Source organism: Lagenorhynchus albirostris, chromosome 12 (assembly GCF_949774975.1).
Source record: "Lagenorhynchus albirostris chromosome 12, mLagAlb1.1, whole genome shotgun sequence".
Classification (NCBI taxonomy): Eukaryota; Metazoa; Chordata; class Mammalia; order Artiodactyla; family Delphinidae; genus Lagenorhynchus; species Lagenorhynchus albirostris.
This window is the reverse complement of record NC_083106.1, coordinates 21,122,682-21,140,455: the sequence shown is the minus strand read 5'-3', so window position 1 is coordinate 21,140,455 and position 17,774 is coordinate 21,122,682. Positions and strand designations below refer to the sequence as shown.

At 39.6% G+C, this 17,774-nt stretch overlaps 2 protein-coding genes across 5 annotated transcripts in view; one reads left to right on the top strand and one right to left on the bottom strand.

Annotated features, from left to right (window-relative positions):
* The window catches only part of AIG1 (androgen induced 1), a 235,916-nt gene extending 228,725 nt beyond the window's left edge, over nucleotides 1-7,191 (top strand). The window contains 2 exon segments of the mRNA XM_060168083.1: nucleotides 222-385; nucleotides 6,961-7,191. Of these exon segments, the coding sequence (XP_060024066.1) occupies nucleotides 222-385; nucleotides 6,961-6,998 (202 nt within the window). The 3' untranslated portion in view covers nucleotides 6,999-7,191.
* ADAT2 (adenosine deaminase tRNA specific 2) overlaps nucleotides 1-17,774 on the bottom strand; it is a 145,360-nt gene that overhangs the window by 29,953 nt on the left and 97,633 nt on the right. For 3 of the 4 annotated variants that reach the window (XR_009543864.1, XR_009543866.1, XR_009543867.1), the window contains one exon: nucleotides 8,136-9,834. The gene's annotated coding sequence lies outside the window, so the exon portion shown is untranslated. Of the gene's footprint in view, nucleotides 1-8,135; nucleotides 9,835-17,774 lie in introns of those variants that run through there. The other variant, XR_009543865.1, reaches the window with a different exon arrangement.

The following is a 17,774-nucleotide window of genomic DNA, read 5'->3' as shown; positions in this document are numbered from 1 at the left end:
TTTATGGCTGAATATTATTCCATTGTATGTGTATACAACATTCTGCTCATCCATTTATCAGCTGACAGACACCTGGGATGTTGCAGAGTATCAGAAGCAAACGGCGACTGGCATTGCTGAAGGATGTTTGTAGTAGGGGGTCTGTATTTGTTATATCAGCAGCTTTAAAATCTGACATGAGATTAACTCCTGTCTCTGTCTCTTTTTGGATTCCACTGCAGGGTGTGTTGGGTGCATCATGTAACGGGGATGTGGGTGTACCCTTTCCTGGAACACATTGGCCCAGGAGCCAGAATCCTCTTCTTTGGGTCTACAACCATCTTAATGAACTTTTTGTACCTGCTGGGAGAAGTTCTGAACAGCTATATCTGGGATACACAGAGAAGTAAGTATTGTTTGGGGGGAGCATAAAACAAAAGAATTGCTGCCTAAAAGAGTGTGTGCAGAGACGGATGGAAAATTCCACTGTAGCACAGGATCCCTTATGAAGAGTTTCATTTTTATAACTGCTGGCAGTTACCTGAAAGGTTTATTACTCACTTTGTCATATTAGCTAGTAAAACATCCAAATCTAAGACAAAAGAAGCATGTCTATAAAATTTTATAGGGAGAAATGTAGTGTTAGCAGAAAAAAAAAATTTAGGAAGTTCACTCTGATTAACAAAACACTGCCATAGCTAAAGGGACCCCGGGTGAAATAGACAAATTATTAAATGTAACCAAACAGTCTCATTAGAAATCACCCAAACCTCCACTTCTTCCATCATCCTTCGCGTGGGGGCAGCAGCTTGCAAGAGGGCTTGCCACCACTCTGCCAGAACTCTCAGCAGCACAGAATACCTCTGGCAAGTGTGATGAAGCAGCGACTGTCACATTCAAGACCTGAAGGTGGCAAAGAGGGACGGGCAGTAAAGGGTAATACTTCATTGCTCCAAAAACTCTCTTAACCTATGATTTGATTTCCCTTTTGTTTCTATTTATGGCAGAGCCTCCATCTTGGCAAGGCACGTAATCTTACCCCAGCAGTGCAAAACAAAACTTATCCAAAGTGTATGTCAGATAACATAAAAATGGGAAGGTAGAAAAAACGACAGCACAGATATGTAGTGATTTGAGTGCTGCATGAAACTACATCCAAAGGCAAGATGGTTTGGGGATTTTAGAGAGCTCTGGGTATCGCCTCCGATACAGTCACAACATTGTAGACATCACCTGCAAATGATCGGTAATTCACAAACATTGAGCACCCTACTTTGTGCCAAATACCATGCCAGGAAGTTGATCTAATTAGACAAATAAAACACAGTCATTGCATGTTATTGAATTGGACTTGTTCTATGCCTGGATCTTCTAGGACTGGATGCATCAAGGTGTTGGCCAATGTTAAGTGGCCCAGAGGAATTTGAGGGTTTCCTTTCTCAGTAACTGGCTTGATTTTAGGCAGTGGTCTATTAGAAAAAATGTTAAATATTTTTACCAATTCAGGCTACAGCTTGGGGGACCAGAAATTAGTCTTTTAATAATTTTCTTCTATGTTCAATGGGAGTTGTAATCTTTCTCTATTAGATAACTTATAAAAATATTTAGTTAATTTACAAAAATATTTTCAAAACAAAATACAAACTTTTCTCAGCTTCTTGGGAGAAAGGCCATATTTAAATTTAAGCTAATGTGTCCAATCTATGTTATTCAGGAAGTACTTATGACTCCTGTTTCCCCTTGGTTAGCTCGATTCCAACGTTCATTTGGCCGTTGTTCTACTACTTCTAAGAGAAGATTGCCTGAAAACCAGGAGAGAAAAGATCCAGACTAGATTAATAGAATATTGCTTTTTAGCAGGTTTAAGTTAGACATTAAAAATGAATAGTGAAGCTAAGGTTTTCGTTGGTTTTTTTTTTTTTTAATGATCTGTCCAATTTAATTTGTGCCATTCTCTTAATAACGTGAGTTAAAGTTGACTAACATTTTGTAACTCATTTCAGATGCAGAGATTAATTTTATCTACATGGAACCATCTAGTTAATTCCCCAGAGGCAGATGTTTTGTGTCAAGTGCATTTTTTTTGTTCATGAGAGTGATTGCAAACTGATGGCCTCCTCCAAATTTTACCTGCCAAAAAGTTTTGTTAGGCCTACATAGGATTTTTGTTTTTGAACCAACATTTTTTTTTTAAACACAAGTCTATTTATTTATTTATTTTTGGCTGTGTTGGGTCTTTCTGTGCGATGGCTTTCTCTAGTTGCGGCAAGCGGGGGCCACTCTTCATTGTGGTGCGCGGGCCTCTCACTATCGCGGCCTCTCTTGTTGCGGAGCACAGGCTCCAGATGCGCAGACTCAGTAGTTGCGGCTCACGGGCCTAGTTGCTCCGCGGCATGTGGGATCTTCCCAGACCAGGGCTCGAACCCGTGTCCCCTGCGTTAGCAGGCAGATTCTCAACCACTGCACCACCAGGGAAGCCCCCTGAACCAACATTTAAAAATTGGGAGATTTCACATAGAGGCCGGATTTCTCAGCTAATCAAGTATTTTAACATCTGGCAACACCAAGCCCACTATCCTCTTCTGGCAACAATGGATTAGAACTGAGTATCAGTTGCCCCCATTAGATGGCCCTTTAATTTTCCCTAGTTCTCACCAGGCCATTTTGCTCCCTTACAGTGGCTTGGTTCTGTAGGTAGTTGAGTTTGAAACTGTTGATTAAAAGCAGTCGTTTCTGTATGTGCATGTGTGTGTGTGTGTGTGTGTATTAGAAGTAACTGATTACAATCAAGTACAGTATTACAATCCTGAGTACATTTATTACACCCCAAATAAAACCCCCCAAGGAGCAGGAATACCACATTTGAGCCCCCTTCCTTGGATCCATCTTTACAGATTTTTAATGCCTCCGTTTCCTTCCTTTGGTTATGTTGGCTTCAACTTCAAAATAAAAAATCACATTATTACAGAATCTTAGAATCAAAAATTAGATTAGAAACCATCTATGCCAATTTTTCTTTTTACTAAGAGGCAGCTGAGGCCCAGCAATAAGTGACCCACCAAGATAAGTGGTTGCAAAGTCAACACCTTCTGACTGATGTTCAATCCTCTGTTATTTCTAGTAAAACATCACCATTGGAAACCCAGACACATGAGAGCTCAGAAATTTTACTCAGAATCATGGATCTAGCTTATAAAATAACAAAACAGATCAGCCTGATAGGAGCTATGAACAAAAAGCCCTTAAAATAGGCTAAATTAACAATGAAGCATTTGCTCTTTTTAAAAGAAAGTAACTCGGACTTCCCTGGTGGTGCAGTGGTTAAGAATCCGCCTGCCAATGCAGGGGACACAGGTTTGAGCCCTGGTCCAGGAAGATCCCACATGCCACGGAGCAAATTAAGCCCGTGAGCCGCAACTACCGAGCCTGCACTCTAGAGCCCACGAGCCAGAACTATTGAGCCTGTGTGCCCTAGAGCCCACGCGCCACAACTACTGAGCCCACATGCTGCAACTACTGAAGCCCACACACCTAGAGCTCATGCTCTGCAACAAGAGAAGCCACCGAAATGAGAAGCCCACGCACCGCAATGAAGAGTAGCCCCCGCTCGCCACAACTAGAGAAAGCCCGCACACAGCAACGAAGACCCAACGCAGCCAAAATAAATAAATATTTTTTAAAAAAATAAATGGAAGAAAAGAAAAGAAAGTAACTCAAGGTGGTTTTGTGGATGTTACATTGGTTTGCTAGGGAAGCTACAACGAAGGACCACTAAATAGCTTAAACAATAGAAATGTAATGTCCCACAGTTCTGGAGGCCTGAAGTCCAAAATCGGGGGGTTGGCAGGGTTGGTTGCTTCTGAGGACTGTGAGGGAGAGATCTGTCCCAGGCCTCTCTCCTTGGTTTGTAGATGACCGTCTTCATGTTTACATGGCATGCTCCCCTATACGTGAGGCTACCTCCAAATTTCCCCTTTTTGTAAAGACATCAGCCATATTTGATTAGGGCTCACCCTGATTTTAACTTGGAAAAGACCCTATCCCCAAATACAATCACATTCTGAGGTAAGAGGGGTTATGTTTGAAGAGACACAATTCAGCCCATAACATTCTACCTCTGCCCCGCAAAATTCATGTCCTTCATTCATGCAAAGTACATTCCCAACAACCCCCAAAGTATTTCCAGCATCAACTTTTATGTCCAAAATCTCATCTTAAATATCATCTAAATCAGGTATGGGTTAAGACCCGGGGTATGATTCGTCCTGAAGCAAAATTGCTCTCCAGTTGTGAACCTGTGAAACCAGACAGAAATGTATCTACTTCCAAAACCAGTGGTGGAACAGGCATAGAACATACATTCCCCTTTCCCAAAAAAAGAACCATAGGGAGAAAAGGGTCACAGTCCTCAACCAAGTTTGAAAGCCAGCAGGACAAATTCTGAGTTTAAGGCTTGAGACTAATCCTCTTTGGCTGAATGCCATACCCTCAGGTCTCATCAGGAAGGGGGGTGTGGCCCTGCACTCTAGGCGCTGGGTGGCCGCCCTCGGGGGCCAAGGAGCAGCCAGCCACTGAGCCACCTTCAGATTCCTTCTTCCTTTATTTCAACCTGTCTCTGTCTCTTTCAGTCCAGGCTGGCAGTGTTTCTGCTGGTACAGAATTCTCCCATGTAATTCGTGGGGTCCCACATCATCAGATGAGAGGTCCCCCACAGGTCCTCCCTGGCTTCTACCGAGACGGTCCCTTGGACCCATGATTCACATGCCTCATCTCTTTAGCACATGGTTGTGCAGACACACCCTTGGCCTTCTCTCACATTCTGAGGTCCTGGGCATCAGGACTTCAACGCATGAATTTGAGGGAGACACAGTTCAGCCTATAATTGCTGAAATATTCTGTGCTTAAGCTAAAAATTTATTCTAATTCCAGTGTGTCCGACTGGGGTGACCAGTCTTATTAAAGTCAAATTTCAGACAAGGAGAAATGCAAGTGTCCAAAAGTGAAAGGTTGGGGTGAGGGCGGAGAAAGCAGGTAGAAGAGCAGAAGGGAGAGGAGGTCGGAGCCACGCCCATGTGACAGAAACCTCCGCCTCTGTTCTCCCCCAGCCTCGCACCCAGCTCATGTCCCACACAGGCCCACGCAGGCCTCCAGGGTTCCAGCGCTGCCCTGCAGCCCCTCTCCCAGCATGGGGGCACCACACGTGACCGACTCCCTGAGGGTCAATCAGCTCTTCCTCTGCGTTCCTGAAAGAGCATCGTGCCTCAGCTTTGTGACAGGTTTCTTTCTGCTAGTGGTGTGGAAATTATACCTCTGGTTCTTCCAAATATTATTTACAGCTGTCTAATTTTTTCCCTCCACCTCAAAGCTGCCAGACTAAAGTAGGTGGGGAGCCATTTTCCCTGTCTGGGTCAATGAACACCCCCTGTTCTCCACCCCCACTTTTTAAGATTCCACTATTGCTGCCAACTCAACCCATCTGCAGGAGAACACTTAGGAGAAAAGAGACTTTGAAAAGAAAAGCAAGCAGTTATTAGCTTCTCCACAGGAGAGGGAACATGGGACGGAGCTGGGACCCAAGTCATGTGTTGCTGTTTGAACAGAATCTATGTTGTGTTTTTCCGCCTTTGCCTTGGTTACCCAACAACTAAGCCATGTCCTGCCTTCTCCCCCTCAACCCTATTCCTCCTCCCTTCAGATGTCCTTACTCTTCAATTTGAAGTTTTCCTTAACATGATTTCTGAGAAGTACTTTGGAAAAAGTGTTATAGATCTCTGCCAGTTCCTTAGTCATGGAAACCAAACCTAAAAGACTGTCTAAGGACACCTGTTCTGAGAATGTTACCCGCGCTCCGCTGCTTCCACCCTGATCACACAAACACATGGTGCTAGGAGCTGGGAGCTGGGGGAGGGCGCGGGGGTGTCTCCCCTACTCTAAGCCCTAGCGTGACGAGCCTCCATATTTCATTCTACTGCTTTACCACTAGTTCTCTATGGCCTTCTCTATGTTCACCGTTTATTAATTGATTCCATAAAGCTTAATTGAACTCCTACTCTCAGACAGACACTGTGTTAGGTGCTTGGGATATAATCAGGAACAAAACAGTTAAGGGCTCTACCTTCAGAAAATTTGCAACTTATAAGAGAATACCAACAAAACCTGCAATGCAGTATCTGGGGTTCTTTTATTCCAGCAAAAGGCTCTGAGAATTTGGTGTTAGGAGAAGGGTGTTTAAGTAGAAGCAAAAGAAAAAAGAAGTGGGGAGCATTTGCCAGATTTAACTTTAATTTATGAGAATGACTTAAATATTTTCATCTCCGGGAAAATGAAATATCACTAACTATTCATTACAGATAACAGGCAAGGTCTTACCGGTCTGGTACGTATGAGTCTTTCAGGAAGAAAAACATAGTTCTACCAGGCCTGGGTAGAACAGAGGGAGAACTTGAGTTTAAGTACACGTGGGTCTGGAAATAAATAGTTCTTGTGGCTAATAAGCTCTCTATGGGCCTTAAAAACAAAACAAAACAAATAAACAAAAATGATTTGCTTTGAAAATCCAGAGTCCTTGCCTTGGGAAGGGACAGGAGTAAAATAAAAATAAATGAGGGCTCTTTGAAACTCATCAGCTCCACACCTCCTGTTGCTAGAAGCTGGTTACAAGGCAGTCCGGTTGGGATTTCTGTGCAAACTCAACGAGTCAAGAACTAACTTGCGTCCCTCACTCCCAGAGGCCTTAAGAGCTGGGTGTGTCTCAGAGAAGTTATGTCCTGATTTGGGGGGAAGGGTAGGGAGGGAGGTCACTGAGGAAGTTTCTGGAGAAAGTTGTAAATGACTTTTCTTCTTAGCGAGGAGAAAAGGGATGGGCATGCAGGGTGGGTGGGGAGAAGTGTGGAGAGATGAGAGTTCTTTTAAAGCAGCTTTGGCAAACCTGCTCCTAGTTTAATCTGATGTCCAAATAAAGAAATTTGCCTGTATTTCTAGGTATGGAAGAAGAGAAAGAGAAGCCTAAATTGGAATGAGATCTAAGTCTAAACGGAAGAGCAGGATGTAGCCACCAATGAAGACTCATTACCCCCGGGCATTGGTAATGCAGGAGAGGAAGCCTGAAAGAAACCAGTGGAATCCGCCTTCACCTCCCTGCCCCAGAGAGAGGGAACACCTTTTATGCAGAAATATATATGTAAGAATAAAATACAGATATTTCCAAAATAACTTGCCCTCAGTTGTGTTTTAAAGAATTCTTTCCAAATTCATTATTGATAATAACATTTTTCTTCTTTTTTTTACTTCTTCTAATTTTTAAAACTAAAATTGGATTTTAATTTTTGCAATTGTAATTCCATTTAATCAAGGAAGAATAGAATCCTATTGTGTTTCTTGTTGAGAAATATGTGAAAGTCAAAGGAGCAGATGTGAAGCCTAGCATTCGTGTATTTATTTAGTCCTTACAGGAGGCTGAAGAATGTAAGCGTAAGCCTGGAGGAAACGAGATGGATGTTCCCTATTGCGATAATGTCACAGTTGTCTCAAACAAGGCAATATTAGTAATAATTGCATTGATTTAGTTAAAACCCTGAGTGTATTTGGATCTCATGATTTAATTTTGTGAAATATTTCCTAGATGCAAACTATAACTAATAAAGAGCAAGCAACCCCTAGCCTAATGCCTGCATGATGCATCTCAAACCCCTAACAACACTGGTGTTTCCTTTCTTATTTTTTTTCTATTACCTGTTGAAAATGGGTTTACCGAGCCTGGTTCTTGCAATTTTTTTATTTTAAAAATATGTATCTTTTTGATAAATCCAAAAAGAATAATTTTGTTGAAAAGAAAAGCTAACTTACAAAGTCTTTGACCATAATGATTTTTAAATAATACTAATGCCAAATAGGTAGTAGAAAACACATTAAAAATAAATCTTAGAGAAGTATAAGGAAGGAGCAAATAAAAATAAAAACAGAAATTAAGTAAGGTGGCAAGAAAAAAACCCAGCAGAATTGATAAATAAATTGATTAATAAATGCAGTATCTCATCTATACAAATAGCATTAAAATATGAAACTACTGATATATTAACTGAAAAGAGAGAAACACAAACCACTTGGCAATACAAGCACAGATGTAAACAAATTTTTAATTATAAAAATATGTCTTATAGCTCTATGACAAATTCTTAGAAGCCAATGAAATTCAAGGAAAATGGATTCAATAAGAATTAGAAAGATGTAATGACTGATATTCGTGAAAGCCATTTTTTTTAACATCTTTATTGGAGTATAATTGCTTTACAAGGATGTGTTAGTTTCTGCTGTATAACAAAGTGAATCAGCTATACATAAACATATATCCTCATATCTCCTCCCGCTTGCATCTCTCTCCCACCCTCCCAATCCTACCCCTCTAGGTGGTCACAAAGCTCCGAGCTGATCTCCCTGTGGAAAGCCATTTTTTTTTAATGTTCAATTAACTAGCTCCGAAAAAGGAGTTGGGTCCAGAGTATTTTATGAGCAAGTTCTTGAAAACTTTCAAGTAACAATTCTCATGTTTATTAAACTGTTCCAAGATTACAGAATGATGAAACACTTCCCAAATTATTTTTCAAAGTTAATAAAACCCTCAAAACAAAGGCAACATGCAAAAAAAGAACTTTTTTACTTGCTTTAGCTAAAATATCAGCAACATAAACCCAACACTATAGAAATCATTTTTCAAAAGTAAGGTCTTATTCTAAAAATTCAAGCCTGGCTTAATATTAGGATTTTTGTTAAAAACATTGCCTCAATAGTTCACAAAGAAAAAATCATATGATTCTCTTCACAGTTGCTCTAAGGCTTTTGAGAAATTTTAACATTTATTTTTGATAATACCGTTAGTAATATAAAAATATCTCATATCATGAGAAGAAATAGTCATCTCAAATACCAAAGGCATTCCCTTTTAAGGTCAGAAACCAGATAAAGATGTCCGTGACAGTGTTACTTATTTTTCTGAGATGTTTGTGTGTTACATCTAGCATCAAATAAGTTATATTTTGACCTGAAGTGAGAAAGGTCTATGTTTTAAAAAAAAGTTTTATGTAACTATAGAATTGATATTAACAGAAAATTAAATGTTGTTTAAAAAAAAAGGCAGGAAAGAAGAAAAACCACCATTTAAAAGGAAATTATTTCTCCAGTTGACTCTCAGAATGAAGAAACCTCAAGGAATGGAATATTTTTAAAGACTTTCTGGGACAGTTCATCTGGAGCCCTGTTACTACCCCTTTTCTTTAGCAAATAACACTTTTCTACTTTTTGCCACCAAACCAACACCTAAAGGAGTTGACACCTGTGGGGCTTTAGACCTAAGGCTGATTCAACTCACTTATACTGCAGCACATTGGATTTATACATCACTGCTAGGTTTGAAATAAGATCATACGATCAGATTTGGGGTTTGGTTTGGTTTTCCCATGGTGGGTCATCTTTGCTTTGGGAACTCCAGGCCCTGAACTCTGGCCACACTTCTGGCAGGACACCCAGGGCTGTCTCACCAGGGACAGGGAATGTGCTAAGACATGCCTACCCAGCCCAGGTGCTGCCAATGCACCCACTGACCCTTCACAGAAGCTCCAGGCTTGTCCTGGAGCAGAATCCATCGGGATGACTCTACTACTTGCTCTATAATCAACGAGTGGTGAGAAAAAAATGACCTGCGGTTTCTCCCTCTGGCTTGGAACCTCTGGCTTAACCCCACCAGTGCTCAAAAGGATGCTCACGCTTTACCTTTTTCTCTGCGTGCAAGTGTAAAGACGACTCCATCATCCACATTCTTGAGGAAGGGAGAGGAGGAGGAATGTGCTTCTAGATCCACTTCTGGAACAAGAAGTAATAATTAACTAATGCAAATTAACAGGCAAGCATTTAACAAGAAATTGTACCAAAGGTGCAGAACAATGAAAAGCTTCTCAAATTATTTTTCAGACTTAATATACCCCTCAAAATAAAACCAAAATTTTGCTTATCATAGATAAAATACCAGCAACCTAAATCTAATACTATAATAAAATGACAATTTTTCATGACCAAATGATGTATATTTTTCTCCTGAGGGACTTTTTAAAAAGACAAATAAAAATGGAAAAATATCCTCAATTCTGGAAAAGAAGACTCCATTCTTAAAGAGGTTATTTCTTCCTCCAAATAATTTATAAGTACTATATAACTCCATTCTAAAATTGCTAAAGTTTTTTTCTTCATTTAACAGAAGAAACAGGTAAAAACAACTGAAAAATCTTGAAAATGACACATAATTCAAGCATACTTGTGCTATTAAAACATATTATAAAAATGCAATAACTAAAATAGTGTGGTATGGCTCAAGAACAGAGAGAAAAATCAATAAAATAGAAAGCAAACCCAGAAACAGGTCCTAGAATATATATACATTTAGTAAATAATAAAGATAGCATTTCAAATCAGCAATGGCATACTAAATGATTGAAAGGTGTTACAACAAATGAATAACTATTTGGTAAAGAAAGAAAAAGCTAGATTCCTCCCTTAAAACACACACACACACACACACACACACACACACACACACACACGCAAAACGTACACACATAAAATTTCAGATAGATTAAATAATGAAATGTAAAAAAAAAAGTCTAAAAAAATATAAGAAAATATAGATGAACATCTGGTCCTCTAATAGAGCTATGGGAAAAGTATGTATATATTATATATAATATGTATAGTTTATGTATAATATAGGTATTAGGAAATTGACTATTATATATAATATATATGAGGAAATTGAATATAACGTATATTAAGAAATTGAATCTTCAGGTCTTGTAGCTGCTATACTGTAGGGTAATTGAGAGAATACCATCTAGAATGCAATCAAGATAATGAGAGCACTATTTCCTTAAATAAGAAACCTGGAGGAGAATTAGCCTGGGATGGGTTTGATAATGAACTTGACTTTGGATTTTTCTGTATGTGGGTCAGGTGCCAATTCAGTGAAGTTGTAGGGACAGAATCTAGATTCCAGAGAATTGAGGAGTCATTGACGTTAGTGGATGGTAAAGAAGTAGAGCTAGCAATTACAGAATGCCTTTTTTTTTTTTTGACCACACCCCGAGGCATGCAGGATCTTAGTTCCCTGACCAGGGATTGAATCTATGCCCCCTGTGGTGGAAGTGCAGAGTCCAAACCACTGGGCCACCAGGGAATCCCACAGAATGCCATTTTGAAAGCAGAACTTAGACCTGTAGAACACAGTCTGCGAGGGGAATGTGAATCAATTGTGGATATTCCTGGTTTGTGACTATTCTGGGTTAGCCTTAGGAGGAAACACCTCTCCCACTGTCACAGGAAAGAGGAAAGAGACAAAAGTCCTTGGAAGTGAGTTTGCAGGACAAAGGGCAAAGGGCAAAGTTCATGGACTTCTTTTTGGTGGCTTTGATGGCTGCAATTTTTTCCTCAAAGAATGGTCTGAAGAGAGTGAGAGAACAGAGAATGGAGTTGGAGTCTATAACATACCCTAAAAGAGTAGCCTAGACTATGAAAATATAGAAAGCTGTCAAGCCCACACTGAGGGCCCTCAAAGATCATGAATTTACCTTGGTGATAACAAGGACCATTTGGGGATTTCCTCCAAGAGACTTCAACAAACCAGGCATCATAAAGAAGTTGAAAGTAGGTGCCACAAAAGAACAAGCAGGTGTGAGCCAAGGGCATTGGCAAGGATGGTTGGAAGGATGAACCATGGGGTCTAGAAGGAACTGAGGAGGAAAGACAGAGGACCAACATTGGGACGTAGTAAAATGGTCCAGAGATTGGCAGTCTCAATAAGGTTGCAGACAGGGAAATGAGGGCAATAGACAGATAGGAAGTCATGATCATAACAGTTGTTGGAATTTAACGTTTTACAGGTGCATGAGATCATATGATTTTTTGCTTTTTTAGTTAATTTGACATGGTAGTAACATCCCCCAAAGATGTCCACATCCTCTAATCGCCAGAGCCTTTGAATATCTTACCTTTCATGGCAAAAGGGACTTTGACATAGAATTGAGGTAAAGATTTTGAGATGTGACGGTTACCCTGGATTATCCAGTGTATCCAGCATAATTACAAAGGTCCCTGTAGGAGGGAGCAGGAGACTCACAGTGATTACAAGACATGTGACCATGGTAACAGAAGTTGGAGTGACACAAGGAAGAGGCCACAAGCCAAAGATTGCAGGTAGCCTCTAGAGGCTCAAAAAGGCAAGGAAACAGACTCTCCCCCGGAGCCTCAATACTGCCCTTATTAGCACCTTGACTTTTGGACTTCTGACCTCCAGAACTGTTAGGTAATAAATTTGAGTTTTAAGCCACTAAGTTTTGATAATTTTTTACAGCAGCAATAAGAAACATATGTTATCATTAAGCATTTTTATATGTTTATGTGGGCTAGACTTGTGCTATGCTAAACACACACACACACACACACACACACACACACACACACCCCTCTACACACAGAGTAATAGCCACACGGTAATATCTAACTCATATTTGTGACTTTCTAATCATTGAGTGACCAACACTGCTGTCCTTCACTAAGCCAAACCAATTACCCAGTGCTGAAAGCCTGTCAAAGTCACTCAGAATCTGATCTATTGAAATGGAAGTGCTGAGGGTCATTGAAGAAGTCCCCATGGAAACTTCCAAAGACACTTGGATGCTTTGCCTCCTCATCAACTAAGCAATGAAAATTTTTGAGACAGATAACTCTAATTTCAAGTACAATTCGAAGGATTCTGGAGTAATAACAAATGCCAATGTTGGCTACAGGGAGATTTGCCAGGAAGAGAGGTAGCCATCTTATGTCCAAGCTTTATTGAAAATACACATTTTCAAAGCCCCAGTCAAATCAACCCATGCAGCAATATTCTCTCAAGGGAATTTTGCAAGCATGTAAAATCAAACACAACGTAAGAGTTTTATACTGCTATCTCCAGTTTTACATACATGCACAAGCATGTTAATAAGTCTGAAAGAACAATCTAAACATAGATATTTGCAAGAATGGAATTCATTCATTATCAAGCAGCGCTAAATGTTCTGGGCCCTCAACCCTACATCCCACCTGAGCCAGACACCTTATTTCTTCATCCCATTCAGGTTTAATATTTCATCCTGTGCTTTTTGAAATCCAAACTGTCAAAACTTCCCCATCCCCCTCTCTCTCCTCCCTGTGCCTGGGGAAAAACGGAGGGATTTCTGCTTATAGAGAAAATGACATCAGAGCTGGCAACTCCCTTCTCTGCCTCTCAGTCCGACACCAAGGGGCTGGAAACAAGTGTTGACTCTGGCTTTAGAGTGGGGATGAAACTGTCAGCTCTTTAGGGAGCTCCACGAGGGTCCACCCTCGCACAGTTCCCCTGTCCTCTGCTCCCCTATTTCCAAGGCAACAAGCAATCCACCCCAAGGTCTCTGCTTCTGTCCAGCCCCAGCTACCTTCTCTGACAGGCACTCCTCCATCCTTGCCAAGCCAAGGGTGGGTACCCAGGCTGCTCTGGAGCACCCTCTCTCACAGCTCCAGCAGCAGCATCAAATGCTCTGTCAGCTCCATGGCACACAACCCCACCCCCCAACCCCACAGCTCTTACTGAGGGTGGAGGGAATTGGGGCAACACAGATTTCAACAGAAGAGGATGGAACAAATAGAAATCTCCCTGCTTTCTGTCTCCCAGGCTCTCCAGCAAGGAAGGAAGGAAGGAAGGAAAAGGCATTGTTAATACGTCATGAACCTTCCTTCAGAAGTCTAATACCCTTGTCCCCACTGTGTTCTTTATTCTATAAAGACCAAAGTAGTGGGGTTTAAGAAACTGGTTCTGCTGGAGGCCTTCCGTTAGCACATCTCACAATGTGGGACTGGCATCAAGAAGGCAGTTGTCTGAACTGAAAAGGTGAGACACTTGGCAAGTTTTATCTGAACCATAATTCTGGTTGGCAGTTCCAGGGAAGCCAAATGTCCTTCATCACCATTTTACCACTCCTTTTACATATATAAATTCTGTAGTATGGTTACCAGTAATTTTGGAATTTTTATATTACAAAATGGTTTTCCAAAGACAGATCCCCTAAAAGACTGTACCTCTAAGAAGTGAGTTTTCCACTTAAATTGGCTCAACTGGAGACTATAATCTTGGCACTAGTTAAATTATAATTTAGGAAGTCCCTATATTGATTTCAAAAGTCTAGTTGAAAGTCTGGGTAAAAGTTTCTGAGAACTGAGGGTGGTAGGGATGAGGGGCGGAAGCCCAGTAATAAATAGAGTTTGCATTTGTGATAGAACCTGGCAATTTGCAGCACGTATTCTGCACTCAAAGCAGAATATTAAGGCAAAGTTGGAAGAAAGTATATTGTGTCTAGGGGATTTCTGCTTCCAGCCATGAAGAAGTGATAACGTCTGGAATTACCTCTCCCACACTGTAAACTAGAACAGATTGTTAAAATATAATAAAAGAACTAATTTTCAGACATTGGTCAACAGAGCTGCTGAAGACTATGGTCCCTGAAGAAAGAGAATTAACTATGTGTGCCCTTTAATCGCCTTGGCTTTCTGCCTGGAGGTGATTCCCAGATCATAGCACTGGGAGGGGAATCTCAAACAAAGCCCGGAGGGTCTCACTGAGTTAAGGAGCCCAGAGTTCAGAGATCCTGAGGTGGTAGAATTTGTGGAGAGAGTCCTGGAACGTAAGGGAGCTCTGAAGAGAAGGGGCTCCAAAAATCTGCATAGAGTTCCTTCTAGTCTTTGGCTGAATATGTCTTCACATGAATAGGATGAAGCTCTACAGTTTGAGGAAAAGAACAATTGCTGAGGGTCTATAAACTGAATAAATCCAAGAGCCCATTTAAGGCCAGGAATAATTCGTGTTCCTACTAGCCAGAGTAAAGAGACCTCATTGAACAGAAAGGGCATGAAGGGTCAGGTATGAGTCACTGTTCTTGAGTAAATGTTACTCAAGTCCCACTCTTCAAAGCATTAAAAGTAGCTTCAAAATTATTAAACTGATCTTCAGAAACTAACTGCCTGAGAGAAAAGAGAACACTACCCTTTAAGGAAGAACAAAACAAAACAAAAATCCAACACTCGAGACCAAATTTATCATGCCTGGCATCCAACCAAAATTTCTAGACACGCAAGATGCAGGAGAACTTGACCCCAAACCAAGGGAAAAGTCAGTCAATAGAAACAGACTCAGAATTGATAGAGATGAAATTACCTGACAAGGACATTAAAGCGACTATTATAAATGTAGTCCATAGGTCAAGAAGACAGAGGGAAAGTTGACATGACTGGGAGAAAAAAAGGAAGATGTTAAAAATGCAAACAAAACTTTATATATAAAAAATACACTGAATGGGATTGACAGAAGATTAGAGAATGTAGGGGAAAAAGGATCTGTGAATGTGAAAACACTGCAATAGAAATTATCCATCCTGAAGCACAGAGAATAGAAAGACTGGAGGAAGAAAATGAACACAGTCTCAGTGACTTGTGGAACTATATATATATAACTGGAGTCCTATTTTTAAAAAGAAGAGAAGGGGAGGAGGCAGAAAATAATATTTGAATAAATAATGGCAGAAATTTTTCCAAATTTGTTGAAAACTATAAATCCACAAATCTGAGCTCAACAGATCCCACGCAGGATAAAAACAAAGAAAATCACATCAAGAGAAATAATCATCATGTTACTGAAAGCAAGTCATAAAGAGGAAATCTTAAAACTGTCCGTAGAAAAAAGACAGATTACATAGAAAGGGATAAAGATAAGAATCATAGTTTTTTTCTCAGAAATTATGCAAGTTCAAAGAAATGTAATGACATCGTTAAAGTGCTGAGAGAAAATAACAGTGAACCTAAAGTTACATACCCAGAGAAATGTATTTCCAAAATTAAGGCAAAATAGAGATTTTTTTGAGACATACTAAAGTTGAGAGAATCTTTCATCAGCACTACACCTGCAGTACGGGCAGAAGGCAAATGAAACCAGATGGGATCTTGGATGTCCACACAGAATGAAGAATATTAAAAATAGCAAATTTGTGAGTAAATATATGTCATTTTCTCATGTTACTATCTCTTTAAAAGATAATGAATGTTTAAAGCAAAAATAAAACAATACATTGTGAGGTTTAAAACACATGTAGGAGTAAAATGTATGAAAACTTGTAGCACAAAGAATGGGAGAAGGAAACTTTGTAAGGTTCTTCCATAATTCAGAAATTGGTATACTGTTTTTGAAGACAAACTGTCATAAATTAAAGATGTAATTTGTAAATCCAAAGGCAACTACTAAAAAGGGGAGATATGGCTAATAAACCCATTGTGGAGATAAAATGGAATACTAAAAATGCCCAATTATTGAAGTGTTCTGTATCTTGATTGTGGTGGTGATTCAATATGTGTATACAACTATCAAAACTTATCAAATGTACATTTTAAAAGAATGCAGTTTATTGTACATGAATTATTTCTCAATAAAGTTAAAAAAATTAATGGAAAGCAGTAAAAGGGGAGAATAAGCATAAAACAGATGGGACAAATAGAAAATAAATCATAAGATTTTAAATTTACACCCAACCATTCAATAATTACATGAATCTAAATATTTCAATTAAGAGTTAGGAATTTTCTGGCTGAGTAAAAAGGCAAGACCAAACTATAGTCTGCCTATAAGAAATCCATTTTTAAAATAAAGTTACAGGTTAAAAATAAAAGGATTAAAAATATATAACATGCACCACTAGTCATAAGGAAGCTAGAATAAACTAAATTAACAACAGACAAAATAAACTTCACAACAAAGAATACTACCAGAATAAAGAAAAACATGCTATAATGATAAAATTGCTAATTCATCAAAAAGACATAACAATCCTAAATGTGCGTGCAACTAACAATTGTGTCAAAATATATAAGGAAAAACTCATAGTTTTGAAAAAGAAATCAGCAAATCCACAATTGTAATTGGATATTTCAACACTCAGTAAGTAATTGATAGAACAGTTAAACAAGATATCAGTAAGGGTATAGAAACTTAAATAATACTATCAACCAACTTAACCTAATTGACAGAGACCACTCCTAGTAACAACTGCAGAATACACGGTCTTTTCAAGTACACACAGGACATACAACAAGGCAGACCATATACTAAGCAATACAATGTCTCAAATATTTAAAAGGATTGAAATCATTTAAAGTATATTCTTCAGCTACAAAGGGATTAAAATGAACTAAGTGATATTGAAAACACAACATATCAAAATTTGTGTGCTGGGCTTCCCTGGTGGCGCAGTGGTTGAGGGTCTGCCTGCCAATGCAGGAGACACAGGTTCGTGCCCAGATTTGGGAGGATCCCATATGCCGCGGAGCGGCTGGGCCTGTGAGCCATGGCCGCTGAGCCTGCGCGTCCAGAGCCTGTGCTCCGCAACAGGAGAGGCCACAACAGTGGGAGGCCCTCGTACCGCAAAAAAAAAAAGTTTGTGTGCTACAACTAAAATAGTGCTTAGAAGAAAATTTATAGCTACAGATACTTATTTTAGGGAAAAAAAAAATGTCTAGGAGAGGCCACAACAGTGAGAGGCCCGCGTACCGCAAAAAAAAAAAAAGTCTAAATCCAATGCTCTAATCGTCTACCTTAACAGGTAGGAGAAGAAATGAAAACAAACCTGAAATCAAAGACAGAAGGAAATAATAAGAACAAAAATGAATGAAACAGGAAATGAACAAACAATAAAGTTAAA